The sequence below is a fragment of the Ascaphus truei genome, chromosome 2 (genome assembly GCF_040206685.1).
Source record: "Ascaphus truei isolate aAscTru1 chromosome 2, aAscTru1.hap1, whole genome shotgun sequence".
NCBI classification, from domain to species: Eukaryota; Metazoa; Chordata; class Amphibia; order Anura; family Ascaphidae; genus Ascaphus; species Ascaphus truei.
The window spans coordinates 489,163,116-489,190,987 of record NC_134484.1 but is presented as its reverse complement, the minus strand read 5'-3'; the positions used below and the strand labels follow the sequence as shown (position 1 = coordinate 489,190,987).

The 27,872-nt window shown below is 48.9% G+C and overlaps 1 protein-coding gene across 3 annotated transcripts in view; it reads right to left on the bottom strand.

Moving 5' to 3' along the window:
* The window catches only part of LOC142488436 (uncharacterized), a 37,925-nt gene that overhangs the window by 5,878 nt on the left and 4,175 nt on the right, over positions 1 to 27,872 (bottom strand). For 2 of the 3 annotated variants that reach the window (XM_075588947.1, XM_075588948.1), the window contains exons 2-3: positions 4,594 to 4,983; positions 4,194 to 4,307 (exon numbers count right to left, since the gene is read on the bottom strand). In XM_075588947.1, coding sequence (XP_075445062.1) covers positions 4,194 to 4,307; positions 4,594 to 4,612 — 133 coding nt within the window. In that variant the 5' untranslated portion in view covers positions 4,613 to 4,983. Of the gene's footprint in view, positions 1 to 4,193; positions 4,308 to 4,593; positions 4,984 to 27,872 lie in introns of those variants that run through there. The other variant, XM_075588949.1, reaches the window with a different exon arrangement.

Sequence of the window (27,872 nt, the reverse complement as noted above, 5' to 3'; positions counted from 1 at the left end):
TACTCTTTAATCTCCAGGACAACCACTGGGAAACCTGGCAACAAGAAAGGAAAATCCATCATGTAAAGCTGGGAATGGGGGCTCTTGTGATGTCACCTCCTGATATTGGTATAATATAATACCTCTTGTAAAGAAATGTATTACTAGCCCTTATGGCAGAAAATGATAGCTTTGAAGATATATTGTCTTCTTACCTGCTGGTGGTCATGTGATAGAAAACGAAAAAGGCGCTCCAAGAAGGTGGTGATGACAATAAATGTGCTAAATAATCTTAACTTAATAAAGTGAGAAACGTGATAAATACTGTGACTTAGTCCCAGGATATTAGGCAGCTTTCTGCCTGATTTAGGTCAGAAAGTGCAGGAATAGTGCAAAAGGATCCATTCCACAGCTTCACATTTAGGCTGGTGGATGGAAAGTCCAGGCCACAGTTTACAAGGGGGCTAGTTCTCCCTCACCTGCTCTCCTAATTACAGAAGACACCCTGTGGGCAGCACTCGTTGTATGCAAAGACGAAATGGTGATAAACTTAAAATTAAAATACTTTAATTATATTTGTTAAAATAAGTGTCAAAATCATTGAAATAAATGGTCAACTGACAGTATGACCATTTATTTCAACGATTTTGACACTTATTTTAACAAATATAATTAAAGTATTTTAATTTTAAGTTTATCACCATTTCATCTTTGCATACAACGAGTGCTGCCCACAGGGTGTCTTTTGTTTTAGTTACAATTCTGTTCTCTCCCCTTATTGCACCGTTGCTTCATTAGAGGCTGATGCGAGGGTTTCTACCCCTTCCCCTTTCCCCATTGTTGTTTGGCTCCTAATTACAGAAACAGGTATATATGGCAGCTAGCCGTGCTGCTTCATTCTCTGTTCTGGAGGCTGCAAAATAAATTGTGATTTATTTCCTTGATAGACAAACACACGACATCTGCAGAATACACTTAAAACAGCACTTAATAGGATATGGGAACTAAATAAACTGTCTTTGGAACGAAAGAAATTGTCCTTTGCTTGCAAGCGCCAGAAATGCAACCTTGGTTTTAAAAGTCCTGTGGTTATGTTGTTATTAACCCCTTCACTCCTGGACCAGTTGCCGCTGTGCTGAAACAAAGTCTAGTATCTTTACATCATGGATTAAAATTCAGGAATCACACTGGGGATACCTGGGGAGCCACGGTTATAGACTGCCCAAAGCTATCTTAACATGTGGATCCAATCCCGATCGTGGGAACTATTAACCCACCAATAGCCAGTTAACCCACAGTTCATAAGACCGGTCATAAGGGCTGTCCGGTGGGCAGGGCGCATGGGTCAGGTTGACGCCTATGCCACTTAGCATACCTGGGCTACACCCATAACTTGGTGCCACTGAGTCTGATTTCTGACTCAGAGGTGTCACTAGCATGACATCTGTTGTGCATCAGTATGCCAGTTTTGTATACATGATGTGTCTGCTGGGTCTTTTCATAACTGACACTCTTTTAGCCAGGGAGATGCTAATCAGCTCGATCCCTTTGAGGCTCTGTCATAAAAATACCACAGCTCAGTCACCCATATCACAGCTGGATGTCCAAGAACTTCCTGCTTGGACTTACAAAAAATACCTCCTGCCTTACATTTAAGATCTGCAGTTTTTACACACTTTATTAAAACAACATGTTACGTTTGTGTTATAACCGTCATTTTTATATGTACTGTATGCGCATGTGATGTCTTAGTGTACTTGCACCTCAAAAATCAGGTTTCTGGGTGCTTTCGTTCTAGAATTGGTATTTCTCATTGAAATGCCAGTTGCTAGACTGCCATCATGTGTCGGGTAGAGGGTATGGCAAGCAATGCATCTTTTCTTTTAACCTTGCAGGCAGGGAGTGGCCTGCAAATTGGGGATAAAAATGGCTGGGACAGGGCAAACACAGTAATGCATAGCAAATAAGTTTAACCCCTTCCTCCCCACGTCACAAGAGGGTATTGTTTAAGCTAGGGAACCAGGTTAGTTGGCCCAGCAACCCTTAGAGAGGCTGATACTACTGTATAGTTAGATCCCTAAAAAGGGATAGGTGTTACTTTTATGGTTTCTTTTGTTTCTTAAAGTGACGGTGTTTGAAATGTTTAGTGTCACTTATTTATTATTTATTTATAAAACATTTTACCAGGAAGTAAAGCATTGAGAGTTACATCTCGTTTTCAAGTATGTCCTGGGCATAGAGTTAAGACACTAATATGAGTAAACCGCTGAAGGTTAATGGCTGAGTGCCTCCAACATGTATCTATTAAATCTGCAGTCCACTACTGGGACAAAATAAAACAGGCAGAAGTCTGAGTTACGCACTATACTGCTACCTCTTATTCTTGTGTTTTTTCTAAATAAACCCTAGAAGACTGTGTCGGTAAGAGCCCAGACAGAGGTCAGCGCTATGCAAGGGTGGCGTTTGTCACTTATGGTGGAGAATGTGGGTCGACACTAAAAAGTCTGTGGGTTTGCAAATACACTGGCGACACACTTTATTCGAGCTCGGCTAGTCCCACGAATTCGGGTATACCCGGGTGTATTGAGGTTTGTGACTGTTTTCTGCCCGAGTGCATTGCGTTATTTTCCAGGCAGGTATTGAAGCATTTTATTCCCACTGGCTGCAATACTGCACAGTATATATATATATATATATATATATATACTGCATTACAATTCATGAATTTATGCCATCTGGTAGACACGCGAAGCATTGCAGCCTATTAAATCCTAATCATTATCATTTAACAGATCAGCCGCCCGTCAGCCAGGCATGAACCCAGGCTGGGAAGGCAAACGCAACAGGGCTTGTCAGAGGTGAGGAGCGGCGCATTCCAGGTATCTGCCAGGTACATACTGGGTATTTGCTCGAATAAAGTGTGTCGGTGCAGTAAATGTGGGGGTTTAAAATGGCTGCCCAGCCGAAGTAATGTACAGACTCTGTGAGTAAAGTCTGTACTACTGTGTATGACTACCAGTTCTGCATACAGCACACAGGGAAAAGTGTGAAAAGTATTGACGCAATAGCACCTCCAGAGGTCAGGGTGAAGAATACACCTGAAAGTGCAAAAATTGAGGAAAAAATATGTTTAATGTGTCATGTGTCTGACCACATAAAGTGGTGTCCGTTCAGGAATGAGCATCTGAGTACCCAGTGTGTCCCCGCAGAGCAGTATGAGAAAGAGCACGAGAAGGTCCAGAAACTGAAGAATGAGCTAGAGGAGCAGAGACGCTGCTCCATCTCCAACAGTCAGGATGACCCGGAGAAAGAAACCTGGGAAAGGCACGCTGATGGGGCCCTAGACACGGGATTTGTAGATGCCCTATACGTATTGAAGGCAGAGTTCCTAAACGTAATGAGAGATGCGTTCATGCACACAGATGCCAGTGCCAGGAAGAGATGGAGGCTCTGAGAGCAGAATTGCGAGATGTACGCAAGGAACAGGATTCTCTCACAAGTGGACTAAACGTATTGAAAAGGGAGAAAAGCATTCAAATTATTCAGAAGCACTGCAAAACTCTTATCCAAGAAGGGAAAGAGAAAATTATCGGCGTATGCGCACCGCAACTATCGTCCTACAGAGGGATGAAAACGTGTCAGTTTAATCATCTAGTTCTGCCTCACCTGCTATCCTAATTAAGGAACAGGTATTTATGGCAGCTAGCTTTGCTGCTTCATTTTCTCTCCTAGAGCCTGGAGGCTGGGGCACGCTGCTCCCCTGTATCCAGTTCGGGGAGGACGCCCTCATCATGACTTTCACTGTCCGGAAGAATTGCCTGGACTCTTGGGACGCTGTCCCCCATCTATCAGTTAAGCTATGTCTAAAGACTGTGGCTATTATTGCGCATCTAATGACCCTAAATGAGAGGGTATTGTTTAAGCTGGGGAACCAGGTTAGTTAGGGAAGGGTCCCTTGAATTTGTTTTCCCAAATGCATTTTATCGCATCTATTGATGGTCAGGCGCCCATAACTCTGCATTTCCAACCTTTATACGTGTTTGAGAGACATATTGCACATCTAACTCTGCTGCATGTGGCTTGTCTCAGAACACCCAGCAGGCCTGGGGACTTCCTATGAGAGGCAATTAACCATGAATAGTCACTAAATGTGACCATGCGCCTTGTAACAAGATAACACCCCTTTGTGCAGACAAAGGTGAAAAGGGACTCACCAGAGACTGGAAATGGAACAGTTTCACTCTTTATTATGGTCAGATGTTCCTCAGCGTTCGGTTCTTCCTTCTCTGACTTAATCTCTAAACTCTCCGGTACATCCACTGGGAAACCTGGCAATAAGAAAAGGAAAATCCATCACGTAAAGCTGGGAGTGGGGGCGCTTCTTGTGATTTCACCTCCTCTGATATTGGTATAATATAATACCTCTTGTAAAGTAATGTTTTACTAGCCCTTCTGGCAGAACATGACAGAGGTGAAGATATATTATCTTCTTACCTGCTGATGGTTCTATAAGAAAATAAGATTAGTTTGGGTGTTTGACTCGCATAACTGCCAAATAATCAGATATTCCCCCCTTGCATATTCCAAAGACACTAAATTATCTCCTCTACTCACTTAACAAGCGGGGATCCATGCTGGGAGTGGGCAGTGCTGCTCTGGGAGGTGCTGGCAGTGGGCTCTGGAGGTGCTGGCAGTGGGCAGTGCTGCTATGGAGGTGCTGGCAGCGGACAGTGCTGCTCTGGAGGTACTGGCAGTGGGTAGTGCTGCTCTGGAGGTGCTGGCAGTGGGCAGTGCTGCTCTGGAGGTGCTCGCAGTGGGCAGTGCTGCTCTGGAGGTGCTGGCAGTGGGCAGTGCTGCTCTGGAGGTGCTGGCAGTGGGCAGTGGTCCTCTGGAGGTGCTGGCAGTGGGCAGTGCTGCTCTGGAGGTGCTGGCAGTGGGCAGTGCTGCTCTTGAGGTGCTGACCGGAGGTTACTTAATCTATATGTGTTGGGTTTTAGAATGTGCCTGTATATAAAACAGAATTGGAATGATCAGTTTTTTTGGACAAATATACAGCATTTAGTATCAGCTCTTTCCCACCTAAATCATTAACCCCAAAGGAGTCGGAGAAGACAGGGGCACCAAAAAACACATATGGTCCATTCGCAAACAGAAACTTCATTTCAAACACTGCAAAACTTTAATGGCTCAGGATTGTGTCACAACATAACCATCTAGAAAAGTATAAAGAGAGTCAGAGATTAGCAGCCAAAAGACCAGTAAAGTCCCCATAGTGCAACAGCGTATGGAGATATGGAAAGGAATGGGTGCTCCAAAATCAGTGGAAGTTTCCAAAATGTCAATATTAAATGATAAACAGGACTGGTAGACGGGCTTAGATGTGGAGTGGGTTAGCTGAGAAATGTGATATGTGAGTGACCTGTCAAACACATCAGTCTCCTGAAGAGGACCAACTGTTGCACCTATAAGGTACTCTAGTGACCCCTCATTGGAGATAAACAGTGCTGAAATTGTACTCAAAAAGGAAAAGACTGGGGCGCTCCCTATTTATTCTAACTAGTAATAACGCCTATAGGATAGTGTGTAATCAAAAAAAGAGAAAGTGTATACTGTACTTGCCCTTGTTGTTTTCTGCAGTTAGACCAGTTGAGAAGATAAGGCCCGGAATCTTCTTATAGCAGCAGTGAAGAAGGTGGATTGGTCAGCGCACGGGAATATAAATAAAAAATTAAAAATTGGGTGTATTGCATTTTTTAATTTATATAAATTTATATAGATTTATACAGATTTATATATATATATTTTTTTTTATATACATTTTTACTTTTATATTTTATAAACAATATCACAACTTTTATTACATACATTTTTAATATCAAAAATGTTTCCACATGTATTTATCCATTGATTACACATGTTTGTTCAATACATTGATTTCGTGTATTCCATCTTTTCTCTCAAATTCTGAGCAAAAACCCGTGCGCTGACCAATCCACCTTCTTCACTGCTGAAATTGTAGTCATCTATAATAATCACACATCAATTGTATTAAACTCTTACCCACTCCATCTGTAAAACGAAATCCGTCATAGTCCTTTCCCCTGGGCGTGCAGATCCGTTGGTTAAAGTCCAGTAAATGGAAGAAGAGCAAAACAGCACACTGCCAGGGAGCCAGGTGGTGTAAATAAATAGGTCTATTTATTCAATATTTACTTCACAAGAAACATACCCCCCAGGGGGAGAAAACAGTACCTCCTACGCGTTTCGGACCATGGGGGTCCTTTATCAAGGAGTAAGGTCCGAAACGCGTAGGACGTACTGTTTTCTCCCCCTGGGGGGTATGTTTATTGTGAAGTAAATACTGAATAAATAGACCTTTTTATTTACACCACCTGGCTCCCTGGCAGTGCGCTGTTTTGCTCTTCTCCCATAGTGTAACATACTGTACAGTTCCATAGTATGAATACAAAGCAGATACTGTACATGAGTGAGACTTTGGTAAATGCTCCCGATACTCTCTTAGGTCCAGCAGTTCTGCTCCATACTGAGACAGTCTCACTTTCCTAATTCATACGGTGAGAAGTGGGTAATGCAGAGGAACCAGTGCAGTAACTTCCCCTCACCTTACCCCCCCATAATAAATAGGGGGGTTTGATCCCTCACACCCTCATTAATTTGTTCCTCGATCACCTCCAGTTTCTCACATTCAGCTCATTTGTACCTGGCAGGACATTCTTATATAAAGGAATGCCTGGGGAAACACTGACATTTTACTCACTGATTATTTATTTTCTCCTGGTCTCTCAATGTCAGCACATGACATGAGGGAATAGGCTCTGCCCATCTGAAGGTAGGACACAGACTTCTGACCTGCTCACACCCTTATAAGCCCATCCTATTATGACGGGATCACTGCTTCCCGACCCAGATAATTTCCAGAGGAATAGTTATATTCTGGTACTGAATCAAAAGCACTATTCTCTGTGTTATATCTGTGGAACGTATCCACACGTATAATACAAGTATTGTAAACACAATAAGAAAGGCTTCGAGAGTGTAAATAATAATATTATAAATATATCAAAACAAACAAACAAACCATGGTGATGATAAAAATAAAGACAGTACTGAGTAGTAAGGTCCAAAAAACTGTATTCAGCAATAAGTCACACAAATCCAACGTTTCGATCCACAAAATAGGATCTTTCCCCCTCGAGAAAGATATATATATATATACATATATATATATATATACATATAGACACACACATACAGTAAATAAAAAAAATCACTTGTGCGCACATTCACATGTCTTAGGTAGGTCTGCAACTCTGCCTTTCACCATTATTACCCATCATACAGTGCTTCAACTGCAGCAAGGGATTCTGGGAAATGACATGCAAATGAGCACACCGTGTCACCTTTTGCCTGAAAAGCCATTGCTACATGGAGCCCATAGAAAAAAAGTTGATCGATGGGGCAACCACTCAAAAGGGACTGGGACTCACCAGATGGATTTAAAAACAGGAAATATTTATTAAACTACATGAAGGGAACACTCAGGACAAACAAAAAAAGGGGGGAACATCCTCCCATGTGTTTCGGGCATAGACTGCCCTTTCTCAAAGAGTATACATGGAGCCCATATAAGCTAATGCTCGCTGTTAACAACACAGCTTTAAAGCACAGCATGGGAATCAGATGCAAAGCCAGAGAAACCATTCACAGACATGTTTCAACCTTAATGGGTAGCATCACTGTGAAGTTGGTTGTACTGCTGGCTTTGAATGTGCTCACAAGTGATTTTTCTATTTGCTATATGCAGTACGGTGGAGGTTTCTTGTTGCCCTTTTCACCCACCATAACTTAAAACGTGATGATATATATATTGTGACAAACGGCTTACTCCGGGGCTCCGCCGTCTGTCCGGGACTGTTAGAACACGGTCTTTTAGGGTAGGTTAAATGATGAGACGTCACGTACTGTTCCTTTAAACAGGCTATGCCTGGTTTATTCAGTCCCAGGCACTGAGACTGCCACAGTTTAAACAGAAAACAAAGCCAAACAAAAAGCTGCTCGTCTGAGCGATAACTTAAACTTAGATGTCCCTGACTCAGAGTTGGAAGTGGCTTGTCCACTTCCACCAACAAAATAAGTACCTTTGCAGTCTTTAGACAAACTAACAGAATGAATGAAGCGATTTGGGAAAGAGGCTTTCTCACCCCTCTGCAGTTCAGCAGCCTTCCAGGCTCTTGGGCGGGGCTCAGAGGAAACAGGAAACAGGTCTTATATACCTGAACTCTAATCAGCATGACAGGTGACAGAAAACAGGCAGCAGACAAACTGTGGAATGGAGTGCCTGTACCACGAGGCTGCCCTGTTCAGCTTAGACAGGACAGAAACTGTTCAGTATCCTGGGAGCCCTGTATATGGAGTTTATTACCAACCCCTGGTTTCTGTCACATATCCTCCCCCCCAGCTCAGACCTCGAGGGGTGAGCGACCATGGATATTAGGGAGTGCATCCTTGACAACCCGTCGGCATTGCCATGTTTGTGCCCCGACCTGTGTTCCACAGAAAATTTAAAGGGCTGTAGGCTTAGGAACCACCTGGTCACCCTAGCGTTCTTCTCCCTATTTTGACACATCCAGGTAAGGGGTGCATGATCTGTGACCAATCGGAACTTTCTCCCCAACAGATAATACTTGAGTGTCTCTACAGCCCACTTTATTGCGAGACACTCTTTCTCGACTATGGAGTAATTTTTCTCCTGGGGATTTAGTTTCCTACTTAAATAAAGGATGGGGTGCTCCTCCCCTTGAGACTCCTGGGAGAGTACCGCCCCCAGCCCTACCTCAGATGCGTCGGTTTGGACTACGAACTCTTTGGAGAAGTCAGGTGTGACCAACACTGGTTGGGCACAGAGAGCTTCTTTCAGGCTTCTAAAGGCCTGTTCGGCTTCGGGGGACCACTTTACCATTAGCGGTCCTCTTGCTTTTGTGAGGTCGGTTAGTGGGGTTGCCTTAGTTGCAAAATTGGGAATAAACCTCCTATAGTAGCCAATTAACCCCAAAAAGGTCCTTACTTGTTTTTTTGTGACTGGCCTTGGCCAATTTTGTATCGCCTCTACTTTGAGTGTTTGTGGTTTGAGTAACCCTCTACCAATAGAATACCCCAGATACTTGGCCTCCTCCAGACCAATAGTGCATTTAGCGGGGTTAGCAGTTAGTCCAGCAGACCGAACTGCGTCGAGCACAGCTTGGACCTTTGGAAGGTGGGACTGCCAATCTTCACTATGGATTACCACATCATCCAGGTAGGCGGCAGCGTACCGAACATGTGGTTTTAAAATTTTATCCATCATTCTTTGGAATGTGGCGGGAGCTCCATGTAAGCCAAAAGGCAGCACCTTATATTGAAAGAGGCCGTCTGGGGTTGAGAAGGCTGTTTTTTCTTTTGCCCTTTCTGTGAGGGGAACCTGCCAGTACCCTTTTGTTAGGTCTAGGGTTGTGAGATATCGGGCTTTGCCCAGTCTCTCTACAAGTTCATCCACCCTGGGCATAGGATAAGTATCAAATTTTGACACCGCGTTTAGTTTCCGGTAGTCATTACAAAACCTTGTTGTACCGTCTGGCTTTGGGACTAAAACTATAGGGCTGTTCCACCCACTTTGGGATTCCTCAATTACGCCTAGTTTTAGCATTTTTTTAACCTCTAAACTTATAGCCTCTCTCTTGGCCTCTGGGATTCGGTACGGTTTAAGGTTAACTCGGACCCCCGGTTCAGAGACTATGTCATGTTTAATTACGTTAGTTTTACCTGGCTGTGTAGAGAAGATTTCTTTGTTCCTTCTCACTAAACTCTGGACCTCTCGTTTCTGATGCACGGACAGTGTTTCAGCTATGCTAACCTCTGGGTCAGTTTCTTGATTCTCTGACGGACCTGGGGGTACTAGGGTTAACAAGACCTCTCTATCTTTCCAGGGCTTGAGTAGGTTTATATGGTAAATTTGCTCAGGTTTCCTCCTACCTGGCTGCCTTACCCTATAATTTACTTCTCCCACTCTTTCCAAGACCTCATATGGCCCATGCCATTTAGCAAGGAATTTACTCTCCACGGTGGGAACCAGAACTAGTACCCTATCACCTGGAAAAAAAATTCTGACCCTAGCACCCTTATTATACGTATTCCTTTGTGCTTCTTGAGCTTTCTCCATGTGTTCCCTCACTATGGGTAGGACTGCAGCAATGCGGTCCTGCATTTGGGCAACATGCTCTATTACACTTCTGTAAGGGGTAACCTCGTGTTCCCAAGTTTCTTTGGCTATATCCAGTAAGCCCCTTGGATGTCGGCCATACAATAGTTCAAACGGGGAGAAGCCTGTGGATGACTGGGGAACTTCCCTAATGGCAAATAACAGGTATGGTAACAAACAGTCCCAGTTTTTCCCATCCTTATCGACCGCCCGGCGTAACATGCTCTTTAAGGTTTTATTGAACCTTTCCACTAAACCATCTGTTTGTGGATGATAGACTGAGGTTCTGAGATGCTTGATTTTTAGGAGTTTACATAGCTCTTTTGTTACTTGGGACATAAATGGTGTTCCCTGGTCAGATAAGATCTCTTTAGGAATTCCGACCCGGGAAAACAGAAGTACTAACTCTTTTGCTATGTTTTTAGCAGAGGTGCTACGTAGGGGAACTGCCTCCGGATATCGGGTAGCATAATCTAATATTACCAATATATGCTGATGTCCCCTAGCAGACTTTATTAGGGGTCCTACTAGATCCATAGCAATCCGGTCAAATGGTACCTCTATTATGGGAAGGGGTACCAATGGGCTGCGGTATGCTTTGAACGGGGCGGTGATCTGACATTCTGGGCATGAGGAACAATAGTTTGTAATTTCTGCCAGAACCCCAGGCCAATAAAAGCTTCGGAGAACCTTTTCTTTTGTCTTTTCCACCCCTAGGTGTCCCCCCAATGGATGACTATGTGCGAGGTGTAATACTACGTTACGGAATGTCCGTGGTACCAACAATTGTTTAGTTGTAACTGATTTTCTTTTATCAACCCGATATACTAGGTCGTTCTCTACCTCGAAGTAGGGGTAAGCAAGTGACCTATCTGGTTGGCCATGAGTACTATTCTGGTCCCGTATATTTCCCCTTGCTACCGCTAATGTGGGGTCCTCCCACTGGGCCTTCTTAAAACTCCCAGGACTGACCTCTAGGTCAGCGAGGGTCTTATCCTGTACTGGGGTGGTAAGTGCCTGATCAACATCTTGATTTGGGGTATTCCCTACCAAAGTAGTGATGGGGAAGGGAATTTCACAGCACTCCTCCTTTTCCCCCTTCTTATTTGGGCCCTCGTCAACCTCCATTTCTGAAAAAGGGAAAGGATTTGTTTCTTCTAACACTTCGTTATGGTCTGCTATTGAACTCTGGGCGCTATTCTGAGCTGGGGACCACATTTTTAGAAAATGGGGAAAGTCGGTCCCTATTAACACATCATGTGCCAGTTTGGGTACAACACCCACCTTGAAATCTAAAGAACCAAATTCTGTTTCAAAAAAACATCAACAGTGGAATATTCATGATTATCCCCATGTATACAACAAATTGCCACTCTTTGTGAACTGTTTACCTGTTTCTTCTTAATGGGCAATAGGTATTCGGACACTAGTGTGACCATACTCCCAGAGTCAAGAAGTGCCCGAACCCTCTTACCATTAACCTTTACAAATGCCCACAGATGGTTATTCAAGGGGTCCTCTGGGCTAGGGCCCATACATTGGGACAACAGCGAATAAGGTTCCACGCTGTTGCATTGCATGGGCTCATCATTTAGTGGGCAGATTTTTGCTGTGTGGCCCCTCTCATGACAATTTACACATTTAGGTACATAGTCTGTGTCCCACTTAGAGCCTTTTCCCGGCTCCCCATGTTGGCTATTGCCCTTAGTGTGCGAACCACTGTTGCTGGAGCGGCGTGAAGGTGGTCGCCGCTCTTCAGCGCCCCTTAACCCCGGTACCCTTTTACCGTCTCTGGAAGAGTCCTGGAACCTCGGATAGTAGGGTTGCTCCACGACTGTGGGTTGCGGGTGCTCTTCTGCTGCACTGTACCTTTCTACAAGGGCCACAAGCTCATCCGCATTGTGGGGGTCACTCCGACTGACCCAACGGCGTAAGGCAGAGGGAAGTTTCCTCAAGAACTGGTCCATGACCAACCGTTCCACGATGTGGCTTGCTGAGTTGATCTCGGGTTGTAGCCACTTCCGGGCGAGGTGGATGAGGTCATACATCTGGCTTCGGGTGGCTTTATCCATCGTGAAGGACCATGCGTGAAACCTTTGGGCACGAACAGCCGTGGTTACGCCGAGGCGGGCGAGGATCTCGAACTTCAATTTTGCATAGACGTTAGCTTCGGCTGGTTCTAGATCAAAGTAAGCCTTCTGGGGTTCGCCGCTTAGGAAGGGTGCGATTAGACCAGCCCACTCAGCTTCTGGCCATCCCTCTCTCTGTGCCGTGCGTTCAAACGTGAGAAGATAGGCTTCCACATCATCCGAGGGTCCCATCTTCTGAAGGTAGTGGCTTGCCCTGGTCATTTTCGGAACTGGGGCTGCCTCTGCCAGTGGAAGGTTACTGATAGTCCCCCTCAGGATCTCGAGTTCCTGCTGTAAGCCCTGAGCGAACCGCTTTTGCTCCTCTCTCAGCAGGCGGTTTGTCTCTTGCTGGTTTGCATTAGTCTCTTGCTGGGCTATTAACAGCTGTCGCTGGGTTTCACTCGCCTGTTGCTGGGCTTCATTCGCGTCTTTCTGGACAGCGACATTGCGTACCAGCGCACTCACCACGTCTTCCATCTTGTTTGGAGAGAGAGAAAAAAAAAACCTTCTTTTTTTTTTTTTTTAAAGTTCTTTAACCCCCAGACCTTTCAGTGTTCTGCCTGCATTCTCCACCATATGTGACAAACGGCTTACTCCGGGGCTCCGCCGTCTGTCCGGGACTGTTAGAACACGGTCTTTTAGGGTAGGTTAAATGATGAGACGTCACGTACTGTTCCTTTAAACAGGCTATGCCTGGTTTATTCAGTCCCAGGCACTGAGACTGCCACAGTTTAAACAGAAAACAAAGCCAAACAAAAAGCTGCTCGTCTGAGCGATAACTTAAACTTAGATGTCCCTGACTCAGAGTTGGAAGTGGCTTGTCCACTTCCACCAACAAAATAAGTACCTTTGCAGTCTTTAGACAAACTAACAGAATGAATGAAGCGATTTGGGAAAGAGGCTTTCTCACCCCTCTGCAGTTCAGCAGCCTTCCAGGCTCTTGGGCGGGGCTCAGAGGAAACAGGAAACAGGTCTTATATACCTGAACTCTAATCAGCATGACAGGTGACAGAAAACAGGCAGCAGACAAACTGTGGAATGGAGTGCCTGTACCACGAGGCTGCCCTGTTCAGCTTAGACAGGACAGAAACTGTTCAGTATCCTGGGAGCCCTGTATATGGAGTTTATTACCAACCCCTGGTTTCTGTCACAATATACACATATACAGTTGTGTGAAAAAGAAAGTACACCCTCTTTGAATTCTATGGTTTTACATATCAGGGCATAATAACCATCTGTTCCTTAGTGTGGCAGGACGGCCTGTAGCCGAGGTCAGGGAACAGTCCACACGTATAGTTTCAGGATAAATGAAAACGTTCAGTGGCTTTATTTCTCCACAGTAACATAACATGCGGGTACACTGTCCCTTTAACAAAATAAATCCTGCTCCACTTTGGGAGAAAAACTGACTAATAACACAGTAGAACTATCTAGCAGGCTGGCTGGCTAAACCAGAACCAAACCATAAGGGTACTTTAAGCAGTCAGTAAACAAATGAATAATCCTTACTTTGGTTGAAGTAGTCTTTGGTGAAATCCCTCTGGCTAAGGGCTCACGCAGCAGTGTGCTCCTCTCTAAGGCAGCTACTGCCAGTCACATGATCCTTTTTCTACCTTGCTGGCTCTCAGGTGTCAGCTAAAGAGTTCTGATTTCCTAACTTCCACCTGAGTTAACCCTTATGAGTGCTGGATGAAGCACTCAGACATATGTCTCCCAGGCGTAACTGATAGGAGTTGACTTCACTCTGTCACATACCTCCCGTTTGTGTGTGGCTAGTGTCCCACACGGCTGAAGCCCGACCCTCCACTCCTTCCCTTGACAAAAAATCAGCATTTCCATGGTCCTTTCCAGGTCTATGCTGAATATCAAAAGAGAAGGGTTGGAGGGCCATATACCACCTGGTCAACCTTGGATTTGTGCCATTCATGGTTTTTAACCACTTCAAGGGCGCATGGTCAGTGACCATGGTGAAGTGTACTCCGGCGACATAATGTCTCAAGGCCTCAATTGCCCATTTTACAGCGAGGCACTCCTTCTCAATAACGGAATACCTCACTTCCCTTGGGAACAGCTTCCGGCTGATGAACAGTATGGGGTGTTACCATCAAATTGCTGAGACAGCACTGCTCCCAGTCCTACCTCTGAGGCATCCGTCTGGATGATGAAGGGCTCTTTAAAATCAGGGCTCTGAAGAGCGGGGCCCTCTGACAGGCACTTTTTTTAGCATGTCAAAGGCGTCTTGGCACTCCCAAGACCATTTAACTTGGGTCGGGGCACTCTTTTTTTGTCAGATCTGTTAGGGGTGCAGATATTTCTGAAAAATTGGGGATAAACCGCCGGTAATACCCTGCTAACCCCAAAAGGGAGCGGACCTGTGTCTTTGTCCGTGGGGTGGGGACTTCCTTTATTGCGGCCACCTTGCTAGCTAGTGGCCTTACTATCCCTCCCCCAACGGCATAGCCCAAGTACTTTGTAGTGGATTTACCCAGGGCACATTTTTTTTGGATTTGCAGTGAGCCCTGCTTCTCTTAAGGACGTTAGGACTGCCCTTAACCTTTTTATATGAGACTGCCAGTGTCTGCTATAGATGACAATGTCATCCAAGTAGGCCGCGGCATATGCCCTATGGGGTCGTAGTACCTTGTCCATTAACCTTTGGAACGTGGCTGGAGCCCCATGTAACCCAAATGGCATAGTGACGAATTGGTATAACCCGAGAGGGGTGGCGAAGGCAGTTTTGCATTTGGATTCTTCCGCTAGAGGTATCTGCCAATATCCTTTCGTGAGATCTAGGGTAGAGATATACTCTGCTTTACCAAGCGAGTCAAGCAATTCATCCAACCAACACGATAGGGCTACACCATTCGCTGTGGGACTCCTCGATCACGCCCAATTCCAACATGTCTATTATCTCCCTCTCTACCAGATCTTTTCGGCCATCTGGCAATCTATAGGGACGGGACCGTACTTTTACGCCAGGTTCTGTCTCAATCCTATGGGACACTAAATCAGTCTGCCCTGGCAGCTCAGAAAAAACATCTGGGAACTGGTCACATACATCAAGTAGGTCTGACCTTTGTTCCGTTGTTAACTGCCCTCCCATGGGAACCTGATGGTCATTGTACGTACTACCCTTTGGAAGCTTTGGACCCAAATCCGTCTCTCCTTCCTGAGGGTGAATGAACAGCGATCTCATCGTTTTCCAGGGTTTCAGGAGGTTCACGTGGTAGATTTGTTTACCCTTCCTGGACCCTGGTTGAGAGATCTCATAGTTCACCTCCCCGGTGCGGCAGAGAACTTGGAAAGGACCCTGCCACTTCGCAAGGAGTTTACTCTCTGATGTCGGTAGTAGTAGCATCCCTTGGTCCCCAGGTTGGAAGACCCTCAAGCGAGCATTTTGGTTATATTGCCTCTCTTGACGTTCTTGAGCAGATTTGAGGTTTTCCTTCGCAAACCGACCTATCATGTCTAGGCGGTTTCTAAGGTCTATGACATACTGAAGGATATTCTTGGAGGGGGAGGGCTCCTCCTCCCAGGATTCCTTCAGTAGGTCGAGAATACCCCGAGGTTGGCATCCATATAGGAGCTCAAACGGGGAGAAGCCTGTGGATGATTGGGGAACTTCTCGTACCACAAACAACAGGAAAGGGAGAAGTTCATCCCAAGCTCGCTTTTCAGTGTCCACAAACTTCCTAAGCATGGTTTTTAAAGTACGGTTAAACCTCTCTACCAATCCATCAGACTGAGGATGGTAGACCGAGGTCCTGACGGATTTTACCTCCAATAACTTCAGGACATCCTGCATTAACTTTGCCATGAAATTTGTTCCCTGGTCAGTTAACATTACTTGGGGAAGTCTTACCCTAGAAAACAGTTCTAACAGCCTGTGAGCAACCTGTTTAGCAGTGGCTGATCTCAGAGGGAAGGCCTCAGGATATCTGGTGGCATAATCAACAACAACGAGTATAAACTTATGTCCCTTCGCAGAGGGTTCTAAAGGTCCGACCAGATCTACCCCAATTCTCTCGAATGGGACGGCTAGCAAGGGCAGAGGAACCAAGGGAGCCGGCTTCTGTCCTTTTTGGCTAGTTAACTGGCATTCAGGACATGTCTCACATAGTTTCATGATGTCACCATGTATGCCTGGCCAGTAAAACCGGGACGAGATGCGGTCCGTGGTCTTATCTCTGCCCAAATGACCACCTCATGGGAGAGTATGGGCTAGGGTGAACACTGTTTTAATCAACCCTTTAGGGACTAGCATCTGTCGAATGACCTCCCCTGTTTGTGTAACCTTATTCACACGATATAGTATGTCATTCAACAGTTCAAAATGTGGAAACACTTTTACACCTTGTTCATCTATTATCTTGTTGTTGACCTGTACCACCTTCTCATATTGTCTAGCCAGAGCTGGGTCCTCCCTCTGCCTCTGACGGAAGTCAGGAAGATCCAGGTCTGGCAACACTCCCGTATCTATCTGTTCCCCACCCTGGTCATCCCCGGCCATGACCTGCAGTCCTTTGGGCTGACTAATGTTACCAAAAGTCCCAGCCTTTCTTAACCAGTCCTCTTTTTCCGCACGTCTCTGTTTACGTGTCTTTGGGACATGGTGTCTACGGGGGAAAATCTCTGGGGAAAAAGGGAACAAGTCTCCGGGCTTCTCCGGTACCAGAGAAGTAGGCTCCGTAGGAGTAGGGGCCAACAATGTTTCGAGGTAGGGCCAGTCTCGGCCAAGTAGAACAGGAGCAGGTAGCAACTCCCACTAGTAGGCTAGCCTCTTGATCCTGTATACGCAGTAGAACGTTCGCCGTCAGGTATCTCTTTGTATCCCCATGGATACACTCGATATTCCAAGGAGAGTCATAAGATAGTCTATTGCTTGGAATTAGGCCCTCTAGGATCAGGGTTTTTCCAGAGCCCGAGTCCAGCATGCGTTTACTTTTGTCCCCTCCAGAGATGCTGGGACTAACCATGGATTGTGGTCCCCTCGGAGACAAGCTGTGGCAGTGGTTCTGCCATATGAACAGTCCATCTCCTCATCTCCTGAGTCCGCAAACTCGGTCGTCCGCGGAAGCTCTCGACGGGGCTCGGTGTTTGGACCTCTCCGCTGTTGGATGGGGTCCTCCCTTCTGGTTGGTGGAGTTATCCTCTCCACCGGGTGGGTGACAGGAGTCCAGGTTCTCGGGGAATACTGTGGGTGGCGGCCTCCCTTGAGTGATCCAGTGGCCTCGGACCCAGGATGGGCGTCTCTGCGGGAGTTTGTACCAGGAACCCTCCGAGATGGGAAAGGGTCTTCCGATTGGGTTGACTGGATCTCCCGAGCTGGCGGGTTGTAGACCCCTCGATTGTCTGCTCTCCTGCCTCTAGCATCACCGGAAGCAACTGGTGTTTGCACTGGACGTTCCCAGCTATCCTGTTGGGTGTCGTCGCCCAGGAAGTTTTCCACCAAGCGGACCGCTGAATCCAGGGAAAATGCAGCCAGTCTTTTTACCCAGGAGCGGGAGGAGAGGGGCAGTATCTGTATGAACTGCTTGAGCACAAACTGTTCAAGGATCTCTGCCTTGTCATGTTTTTCCGGTTGTATCCACCTGGTACATAAGTCTACTAAGCGGTGGGCTATGACCCGGGGTCTGTCTCTGTTTGAATATTTGACTGTCCGGAACCGCTGTCGGTAGGTCTCTGGAGTGAGGCCTAGGCGATCCAGAATAGCAGCCTTTAGTTGCTGATAGTCCATGGCCTCGTCTGCTGGAAGAGCCTGGTAGGCTGCCTGAGCTTCCCCTATGAGGAGTGGAACCAGAGTCGTTACCCAGCGATCAACTGTCCAGCCGTGGGCCGTGGCTACCCTTTCAAAAGTGAGGAGAAAGGCCTCTGGGTCTTCGTTTGGCTTCATCTTAGGCAGCATCACCGGTGGGTTATTTGGAATCCCTGGTCTGCCTGGGGTTGGGCCTTCGACCAGCAGTTGGAGTAGCTTTTCCTCTCGCCGGGCCTGTTGCTCATCTTGCTGGGCTTGTCGCTCAGCTTGCTGTGCTTGTCGCTCAGCTTGCTGGGCTTGATGTTCTGCTTGCTTGGCCTGCCATTGTATTTGCTGGGCCTGTTGCTCAGCTTGTTTCTCTGCTAGCTGGAGCTGTTGCTCAAGTAACTGAGAAAAAAAATTCTCCATTTTTTTTTGTGTGGCCCTTCAGATACAGGGGCCGTCCTAAATCCCACTTCTGACACCACCTGTGGCAGGACGGCCTGTAGCCGAGGTCAGGGAACAGTCCACACGTATAGTTTCAGGATAAATGAAAACGTTCAGTGGCTTTATTTCTCCACAGTAACATAACATGCGGGTACACTGTCCCTTTAACAAAATAAATCCCGCTCCACTTTGGGAGAAAAACTGACTAATAACACAGCAGACCTATCTAGCAGGCTGGCTGGCTAAACCAGAACCAAACCATAAGGGTACTTTAAGCAGTCAGTAAACAAATGAATAATCCTTACTTTGGTTGAAGTAGTCTTTGGTAAAATCCCTCTGGCTAAGGGCTCACGCAGCAGTGTGCTCCTCTCTAAGGCAGCTACTGCCAGTCACATGAACCTTTTTCTACCTTGCTGGCTCTCAGGTGTCAGCTAAAGAGTTCTGATTTCCTAACTTCCACCTGAGTTAACCCTTATGAGTGCTGGATGAAGCACTCAGACATATGTCTCCCAGGTGTAACTGATAAAAGTTGACTTCACTCTGTCACACTTAGCAGGTTTTAAAATTAGGTAAATACAACCTCAGATGAACAACAACACACGACATATTACACTGTGTCATGATTTATTTAACAAAAATAAAGCCAAAATGGAGAAGCTGTGTGTGAAAAACTAAGTACACCCTTAATGCTTCCATAGGAATTAAGATGCTAAGTAGCAGACAGGTGCTGCTAATCAAATGCCCTTGATTAATTGATCAGTAGCAAGTGTGACCACCTCTATAAATGCTGAAGTCTTAGCAGTTTGCTGTTCTGGAGCATTCAGGTGTGTGTTAACACAATGCCAAGGAGGAAAGACATCAGCAATGATCTTAGAGAAGCAATTGTTGCTGCCCATCAATCTGGGAAGGGTTATAAGGCCATTTCCAAACAATTTAAAGTACATCATTCTACAGTGAGAAAGATTATTCAAAAGTGGAAAACATTCAAGACAGTTGCCAAGATTATTCAAAAGTGGAAAACATTCAAGACAGTTGCCAATCTCCCCAGGAGTGGACGTCCCAGCAAATTCACCTCAAGGTCAGACCGTGCAATGCACACAGAAATGGCAAAATACCCATGAGTTACATCTCAGACTCTACACGCCTCAGTTAGCATGTTAAATGTTAAAGATCATGACAGTACAATTAGAAAAAGACTGAACAAGTATGGTTTGTTTGGAAGGGTTGCCAGGAGAAAGCCTCTTCTCTCTAAAAAGAACATGGCAGCACGGCTTAGGTTTGCAAAGTTGCATCTGAACAAACCACAAGACTTCTGGAACAATGTCCTTTGGACAGATAAGACCAAAGGGGAGATGTTTGGCCATAATGCACAGCGCCACGTTTGGCGAAAACCAAACACAGCATATCAGCACAAACACCTCATACCAACTGTCAAGCACGGTGGTGGAAGGGTGATGATTTGGGCATGTTTTGCAGCCACAGGACCTGGGAAACTTGCAGTCATTGAGTCGACCATGAACTCTTCTGTATAGTATTCTAGAGTCAAATGTGAGGCCATCAGTCCGACAGCTAAAGTTTGGCCGAAATTGGGTCATGCAACAGGACAATGATCCCAAGCACATCAGCAAATCTACAACAGAATGGCTGAAAAAGAAAAGAATCAAGGTGTTGCATGGTCCAGTCAAAGTCCAGACCTCAACCCGATTGAAATACTGTGGCTGGACCATAAGAGAGCTGTGCATAAATAAATGCCCACAAACCTAATGAACTGAAGCAACGTTGTAAAGAAGAGTGGGCCAAAATTCCTCCACAACGATGTCCAGATAGATAGAGATGAAGAAGCGCTCAAATGCAAGGTATAATAACCAATAATAGCCAAAGCCAGTATCCAAGGATAATCCAGAAACAAAATGTTGAGTAGAAATAGTAGCTAGCAATATTGGGTTAATAAACCTCCTGAAGACAGGTAATGGGCAGGAATGACCCCCCCACGATCAGTCTCATTGGAAGTATCCCTGTAGCAATAAAGTACTCACAGTTCCTTGGTTTAAGGCTGGCAGGATGTGCAGCTTCCAGTGGTAGTAGATACAGGAAATGGGAAGGAGCGCAGGATCCGAAGGGAGCAAGGAGAGGACCCAATACAAAAAATATAAATTTTATTGTATCATAAACCTAAAATCCAACGCGTTGATAAAGAACTCACCAGCGTTGGGTTTTAGGTTTATGATACAATAAAATTTATATTTTTTTGTATTGGGTCCTCTCCTTGCTCCCGTCGGATTGTGCGCTCCTTCCCATTTCCTGTATCCACAACGATGTGAGAGACTGATAAAGTCATACAGAAAACGATTACCGTATTTCCTCGATTGTAAGACGCACTTTTTTCCCCCCAATTTCACATGGCTGAAAAAAGGACTGCGTCTCACAAATCGAAGGACTGCGTCTCACAAATCGATGAACTGGGGAAAAAAAGCCGCCAGGGGGCGCTGCAGAGCAAGTCACAGCAGCTTTCAGCCTTTAACCTAAAGCTGCTATCGGTGGTTTCAGCAGTGTGTCCCTCGCTTGCTCCGCGACTCCACCACCACCTCCCTCCCCTCGCAAGTGCCGGTCCCAACACAGAAGGAGCAGACCAGTGTCCCCCGCTGCATGCCCTGCGCCTCCCACCCCTCGCTCGCAAGTTCCAGTCCCAACACAGAAGGAGCAGAGCAGTGTGTCCCGCTGCATGCCCTGCGCCTCCCACCCCTCCCTCGCAAGTGCTGGTCCCAGCACAGAAGGAGCAGAGCAGTGTGTCCCGCTGCATGCCCTGCGCCTAACTCCCCTCCCCCCCCACCCCGCTAGTGCCGGTCCCAACACAGGAGCAGAGCAGTGTGTCCCGGTGCATGCCCTGCGCCTCCCTCCCCCCCGCAAGTGCCGGTCCCAACACAGAAGGAGCAGAGCAGTGTGTCCCGCTGCATGCCCTGCGCCTCCCACCCCCCTCCCCCCGCAAGTGCCGGTCCCAACACAGAAGGAGCAGAGCAGTGTGTCCCAGTGCATGCTCTGCGCCTCCCCCCCTTCCCCCCCCCGCAGGTGCCGGTCCCAACACAGAAGGAGCAGAGCAGTGTGTCCCGGTGCATGCTCTGCGCCTCCCTCCCTCCCCCCCGCAAGTGCCGGTCCCAACACAGAAGGAGCAGAGCAGTGTGTCCCGCTGCATGCCCTGCGCCTCCCACCCCCCTCCCCCCGCAAGTGCCGGTCCCAACACAGAAGGAGCAGAGCAGTGTGTCCCAGTGCATGCTCTGCGCCTCTCCCTCCCTTTCCCCCCCCGCAGGTGCACGGTCCCAACACAGAAGGAGCAGAGCAGTGTGTCCCGGTGCATGCTCTGCGCCTCCCTCCCCCCCCCCCGCAGGTGCCGGTCCCAACACAGAAGGAGCAGAGCAGTGTGTCCGCTGCATGCCCTGCTACTCACAGCTGTGCTGCCGGCACCACGAGCCCCACCCCCCTCCCCGCGCCTGTCTCTCTGTCTGTGTGTGTCTGTCTCTGTGTGAGTCTGTCTCTGTACCTCCCCCCTTTCCTTCCCACCCCTTTCCCTCTCTCCCCCTCCTGTTCCCCCCCCTTTCCTCCCTTCCCCCCCCCCCCTTCCTCCCTTCCCCCCCCCCCAACCTTCAGATAAATGTGTGCTATTGTCTGCTAGTTAAAAAAAAAAAAATCTACACATTTAATATAGTGGGGATTTCCCCCATTTTTTTAAATTAAAGCAACGGTGCGTCTTAGAATTGAGGAAATAGGGTGCTTCACGTTATTGCTGCTAACGGTGGTTCTACAAGATATTGAATCATAAGGTGTACTTAGTTTTTCACACATGGCTTCCCCATTTTGGCTTTATTTTTGTTAAATAAATCACGACGGTGTAATATGTCATGTGTTGTTCCTCTGAGGCTGTATTTACCTCATTATAACACCTGCTAAGGAACAGATAGATGATTTTTATGTCCTGATATGTAAAACCATGGAATTGAAAACGGGTGTACTGTCTTTTTCATCATTGGATTAGTATAGGAATAATATATCCCGAGCTTTAATTATTAATGCATTAAATATGATCATATGAAATGTTATTTACATATGTTTTCCAATTTATATTCTGTCCCTTGTTTTAGGTATTGCTCATTTTGAATATGTAGTTTGGGTATATTTATATACATATCTAAACTAAAGTTGATCCATCAATATGGATCATTATATATATATATATATACTAGCTGAGAGACCCGGCGTTGCCCGGGATGTAAATGCGTAATAGGTAGTATTATTTATAAATTGTGGAACAATAGGTGACTGTTTGTTGTAAAGGTTGGATAATAATATTGAAAAGAAAGATGGAAGAAAATGTAATACGATGTTGTATAAAAATGGTTTATTGTAACCACACCACAGTACAATGTATTTATTTTGGTGCTCTATAAGTGATGTAAAAATGTGGCGTGTGTCCTGCTAGGGTGTGAGGCGGCGGGTGGCGCGTGGGTTGTGAGTGCTGTCTGTGAGTGGGGGTCCTTCTGCAGGGTGTGAGGCGGCGGGTGGCGCGTGTGTTGTGTGAGTGAGGCTGTCTGTGAGTAGGGGTCCTGCTAGGGTGTGAGGCGGCGGGTGGCGCGTGGGTTGTGAGTGCTGTCTGTGAGTGGGGGTCCTGCTAGGGTGTGAGGCGGTGGGTCAGTGATGTCGGTGCGTAGGGGCGGGAGAGGCAGCAGATGTGTGTGGCGGGTGTCTGTTGAGTGCGTGCAGCGGCTGTGAGGCGGTGGGTGAAAGGCAGAGGCGGCCGGAGTAAGGGCGGGTGAAAGGCAGAGGCGGTGGTGGGGAGGCAGTAAGGCGGGCAGGAAGGCGAAGGGCGGCGGGAAGGGGAGGAGGGGGTGGTGGAGGGGGGCAAGGGGTGGAGGAGGGGGCAAGGGGTGGAGGAGGGGGGCAAGGGTTAGAGGAGGGGGGGAAGGGTTAGAGGAGGGGGGGAAGGGGTGGAAGTGTGGGGGGGGTGGGAGGGGAAAAAGGGGTGGAGGGGGGGGGAAAGGGGAGCGGAGGGGGGGGAAAGGGGAGCGGAGGGGGGGTGGAAAGGGGAGCGGAGGGGGGGGGAAGGGGAGCGGAGGGGGGGAAGGGGAGCAGGGGGGGAAAGGGGAGAAGTGGTGGGAAGGGGGAGGAGGGGGGAGGTGGTGGAAGGGGGAGAAGGGGGGAGGTGGTGGAAGGGGCAGAAGGGGGGAGGTGGTGGGAAGGGGGAGAAGAGGGGAGGTGGTGGGAAGGGGGAGAAGGGGGGAGGTGGTGGGAAGGGGGGGAGGTGGTGGGAAGGGGGAGAAGGGGGGATGTGGTGGGAAGGGGGAGGAGGGGGAAGGTGGTGGCAAGGGGGAGGAGGGGGGATGTGGTGGGAAGGGGGAGGTGGTGGGAAGGGGGAGGAGGGGATGGGAAGGGGGAGGAGGGATGGAAGGGGGAGGAGGGGGGAGGTGGTGGGAAGGGGGGAGGGGGGAGTGGTGGAAGGGGGGGAGGCGGTGGGAAGGGGGGGAGGCGGTGGGAAGGGGGGGCGGTGGGAAGGGGGGGGGGGAGGCGGTGGGAAGGGGGGGGAGGCGGTGGGAAGGAGGGGGGGAGGGTGGTGGGAAGGAAGGGGGGGAGGTGGTGGAAGGAGGGGGGGGGAGGCGGTGGGGGAGGCAGTGGGAAGGGGTGGGGGAGGCGGTGGGAAGGTGTGGGGGAGGCGAAGGGGGGGGTGGAGGGGAGGTGAAGGGGGGGGTGGAAGGGAGGTGAAGGGGGGGTGAAGGGGGGGTGGAAGGGAGGTGAAGGGGGGGTGGAAGGGAGGTGAAGGGGGGGGGGTGGAGGGGAGGTGAATGGGGGGGGTGGAGGGGAGGTAAATGGGGAGGTGAAGGGGGGTGGAAGGGAGAAGTGGAGAGAGGGGAGGTGAAAGGGGGTGAGGGGAGGTGAAAGGGGGTGAGGGGAGGTGAACGGGGGTGAGAGGAGGTGAAGGCCGCTCACTCACCCGTCCGGCACGTCCCACGTAGATCTGAGGCGGGAGGCAGCGTGCTGTAGCCGCTCCCCCGCTGTGTCCCGGGCGCTCGCTTGCTCCCCTGCTGACTGTAGCGGCGCCGGGGGGGGGGTATCGGGGAGACACTGACACTGGAGGGGAGGGGGGGGTGGAGGGGAGGTGAAGGGGTGGGGTATCGGGGAGATACTGACACTGGAGGGGGGGTGGAGGGGAGGTGAAGGGGGGGTGGAGGGGAGGTGAAGGGGGGTGGGGTATCGGGGAGACACTGACACTGGAGGGGAGGTGGAGGGGAGGTGAAGGGGGGGTGGAGGGGAGGTGAAGGCCGCTCACTCATCCATCCGGCAGGTCCCACGTGGATCTGAGGCGGGAGGCAGAGTGTTGTGGCTGCTCCCCCGCTGTGTCCCGGGCGCCGCCATCTTGGGTACTCTGCGCCGCGAGGCAAGCTGCCTGGCCACTGGCAGTTCCCCCGCCGGGGAAGGGGTGAGTTGTAGCGCCGGGGAGGGGGGGGCATGTATATGTGTGGGGGGGGAGAGGTGGGAGATATAGAAGGGGTGTCTCGCACGGCCGCTGACACTGGGTGGGGGGGGGGGCCCTGAAGGGGTAATAATAGTGTGTGTGTCCCGCTGACTGTAGCGGCGCCGGGGAAGGGGGCGGGGTGAAAGCGCGGGAGACACGGGGAGAGGAGGTGCGCGCGGGTGCTGCTAACACTGTGAGCCCCGCTAATGTAGGTAACACCCCCCCCTACTCTCGTGTGTGTGTGTGTTTTGTGTGTGTGTGTGTCCCTGTGTGTCCTTTGGCCCGTCACTCCGCCTCAGGCCAATGAGAGGTGTGCGGGGGCGGGCGGGCCAAGGGACCAATGAGATTGCCGCTAGGGACGCAGACATACAGTGCTTTCAGAAATATATAGTAGATATATATATATAGCAAGATAGGAGAAAGGAAGAGGCACACAAATTGTAGTGGAATCAAACGATTTTGACGTCATCACGTCAGTCTGTACGGCGGGAATCTGTAGAGATACTTCTGGATTCGGCGAGCATACAAAAACCAGGGCAGGAGGTAAGATTTTATACACTTTGATAAAGCTCCACGGAGAGATACATGTCAGTGCAGTGTTCTCCTGTTTCTGCTCTTAATAAATTCGTTTTATTTTTCACCCTCTTTTCTTATTCATTGAAAGTGGTGCAGCGCATTTTGCCAGCTTTTTCTCTAGGGTAGATAAGTGGACTCCCACCTGGCTGGGCGTCAGGGAGCTGTAAGAACGGCGGGGCATTGACCCCCGTAATATCATGGCGGCAATCAACCAGGATGGTACTCCACTGTATGTCGGTATCCCATTTAGCGTCTACCACACAGGCTTTTGTGAACCCTGGTATCTGTCTCAGGGCAGTTTGTAAGTTGGGTAAAGGCCGGGAAACTGGGACTCGACCAACAGCGACCACGTGGCGAGATGTGTGGTGCCACAGGGCCCACTCGTGGACGCTCTTGCGGGATGTTATGGACATGGTTCTAGACTGATCAGACCGCTTTTAATTTAAGTTGTGCACCCCAGGTCGGAGATTTCAGCAGAGCCTCCAAAATGTAAAGCTTATTCCCCCACCCTGGGAGATAAGGCGTCTACAGTGTATGTGGTGCTTTACCTGTGGCTCACAGGAGGCCTGAACCTCCGCCGATGGGAGCCTGGGGTGTACCCGATTCTTCTGGTGACAGCGCCTCCACCTGCGCAGGATCCTAACTATGTGGGATTACCCTGTGTAGGGCCAAATATGTACAATACATACTGATGTAATAAAACAAGTACTTACTGTATACATATAAGCAATAATAACCAATGACAGTACTATAACCCTAGGCCTTGCAAGGCCGCAACCCCTCACACTGTATCCCCAACACCGTGTCCATACCCCTGCAGGGTTACCCCAATGTACTGAGGTGCTTCGGGCACCGTCCCAGCGTCCCCCACCTGTGTGAGACAGTGCTGCCTCAAAGGTGAAGATGAGTTGGTGCACGTAGTTGGGTACCTGCCGGGTGTGTCCACACCTGGGCGCGCAGATGCTGTACTTAGAATGGAATCCATGGATCCTTAGCAGTAACCCGCGACGCCTCCACGGTGGGTGGGTCCCGCAGGGATTGTACCACCTTGGATAGTCTCTGTATTAGATGGGTGTCTAGTCCCAGAACACCTGAAGCCAGACTGCAGCTGTGTCCTGTCTGTGTCCCTATCTATGGGCCTGTCCCTGCAGCAACCACAATCTGAGGGGAGTCGGGGCCTAGCTGGGGCCTAAGGGGGTCCACACACACCCTACCTTCTCTGCATCCCAGCTCCGACTAACACGCGGTCTAAGCGCGTGAAAATGTATATCCTAGTGCAGGAGAATCCTCTATCCCTATTGGCTGCCTCTCCCCACCTGACAAGCAGCCCCTAGGGCTGCTGGGGATTGTAGTTCCCCCGGCGGAGCTGAATTGTATTGGCCATCGCTGTGAATCTAATGCGCATGTCTGCACCTTTAATGGCCGCCACGAGTCCTCCAGCGCATGCGCTTACTCTCGCGCCTGCGTGCGCAATCCAAGATGTCGGCCCCCTCTAGCCAGGCACGCCGCGAGCTCCCGGTGAGCGGCTTGCCTCACCAGCCACCCCCACAACATCCCCCATGGCAGCGGAGGTAAGGGGAAAGTAGGAGGACCGGGGAGCCAGAGGGGACCTGGCTACATATAGATGCAACCAGGGAAAAATGGGAAGGGGGGTAAGGGAAAGGGGACCCTCGCTACTGCCTAGCACAGGCGCTACAATCAGGGGAAATAAATGGGAAGGGAAAGGGGACCCTCGCTACTGCCTAGCACAGGCGCTACAATCAGGGGAAATGGGAAGGGAAAGGGGACCCTCGCTACTGCCTAGGCACAGGCGCTACAATCAGGGGGAATAAATGGGAAGGGAAAGGGGACCCTCGCTACTGCCTAGGCACAGGCGCTACAATCAGGGGGAATAAATGGGAAGGGAAAGGGTACCCTCGCTACTGCCTAGGCACAGGCGCTACAATCAGGTGGAATAAATGGGAAGGGGGGGGGGGAAAGGGGACCCTCGCTACTGCCTAGGCACAGGCGCTACAATCAGGGGAAATAAATGGGAAGGGGGGGGGGGGGAAAGGGGACCCTCGCTACTGCCTAGGCACAGGCGCTACAATCAGGGGGAATAAATGGGAAGGGGGGGGGGGGGGGAAAGGGGACCCTCGCTACTGCCTAGGCACAGGCGCTACAATCAGGGGGAATAAATGGGAAGGGGGGGGGGGGGGAAAGGGGACCCTCGCTACTGCCTTGGCACAGGCGCTACAATCAGGGGAAATAAAT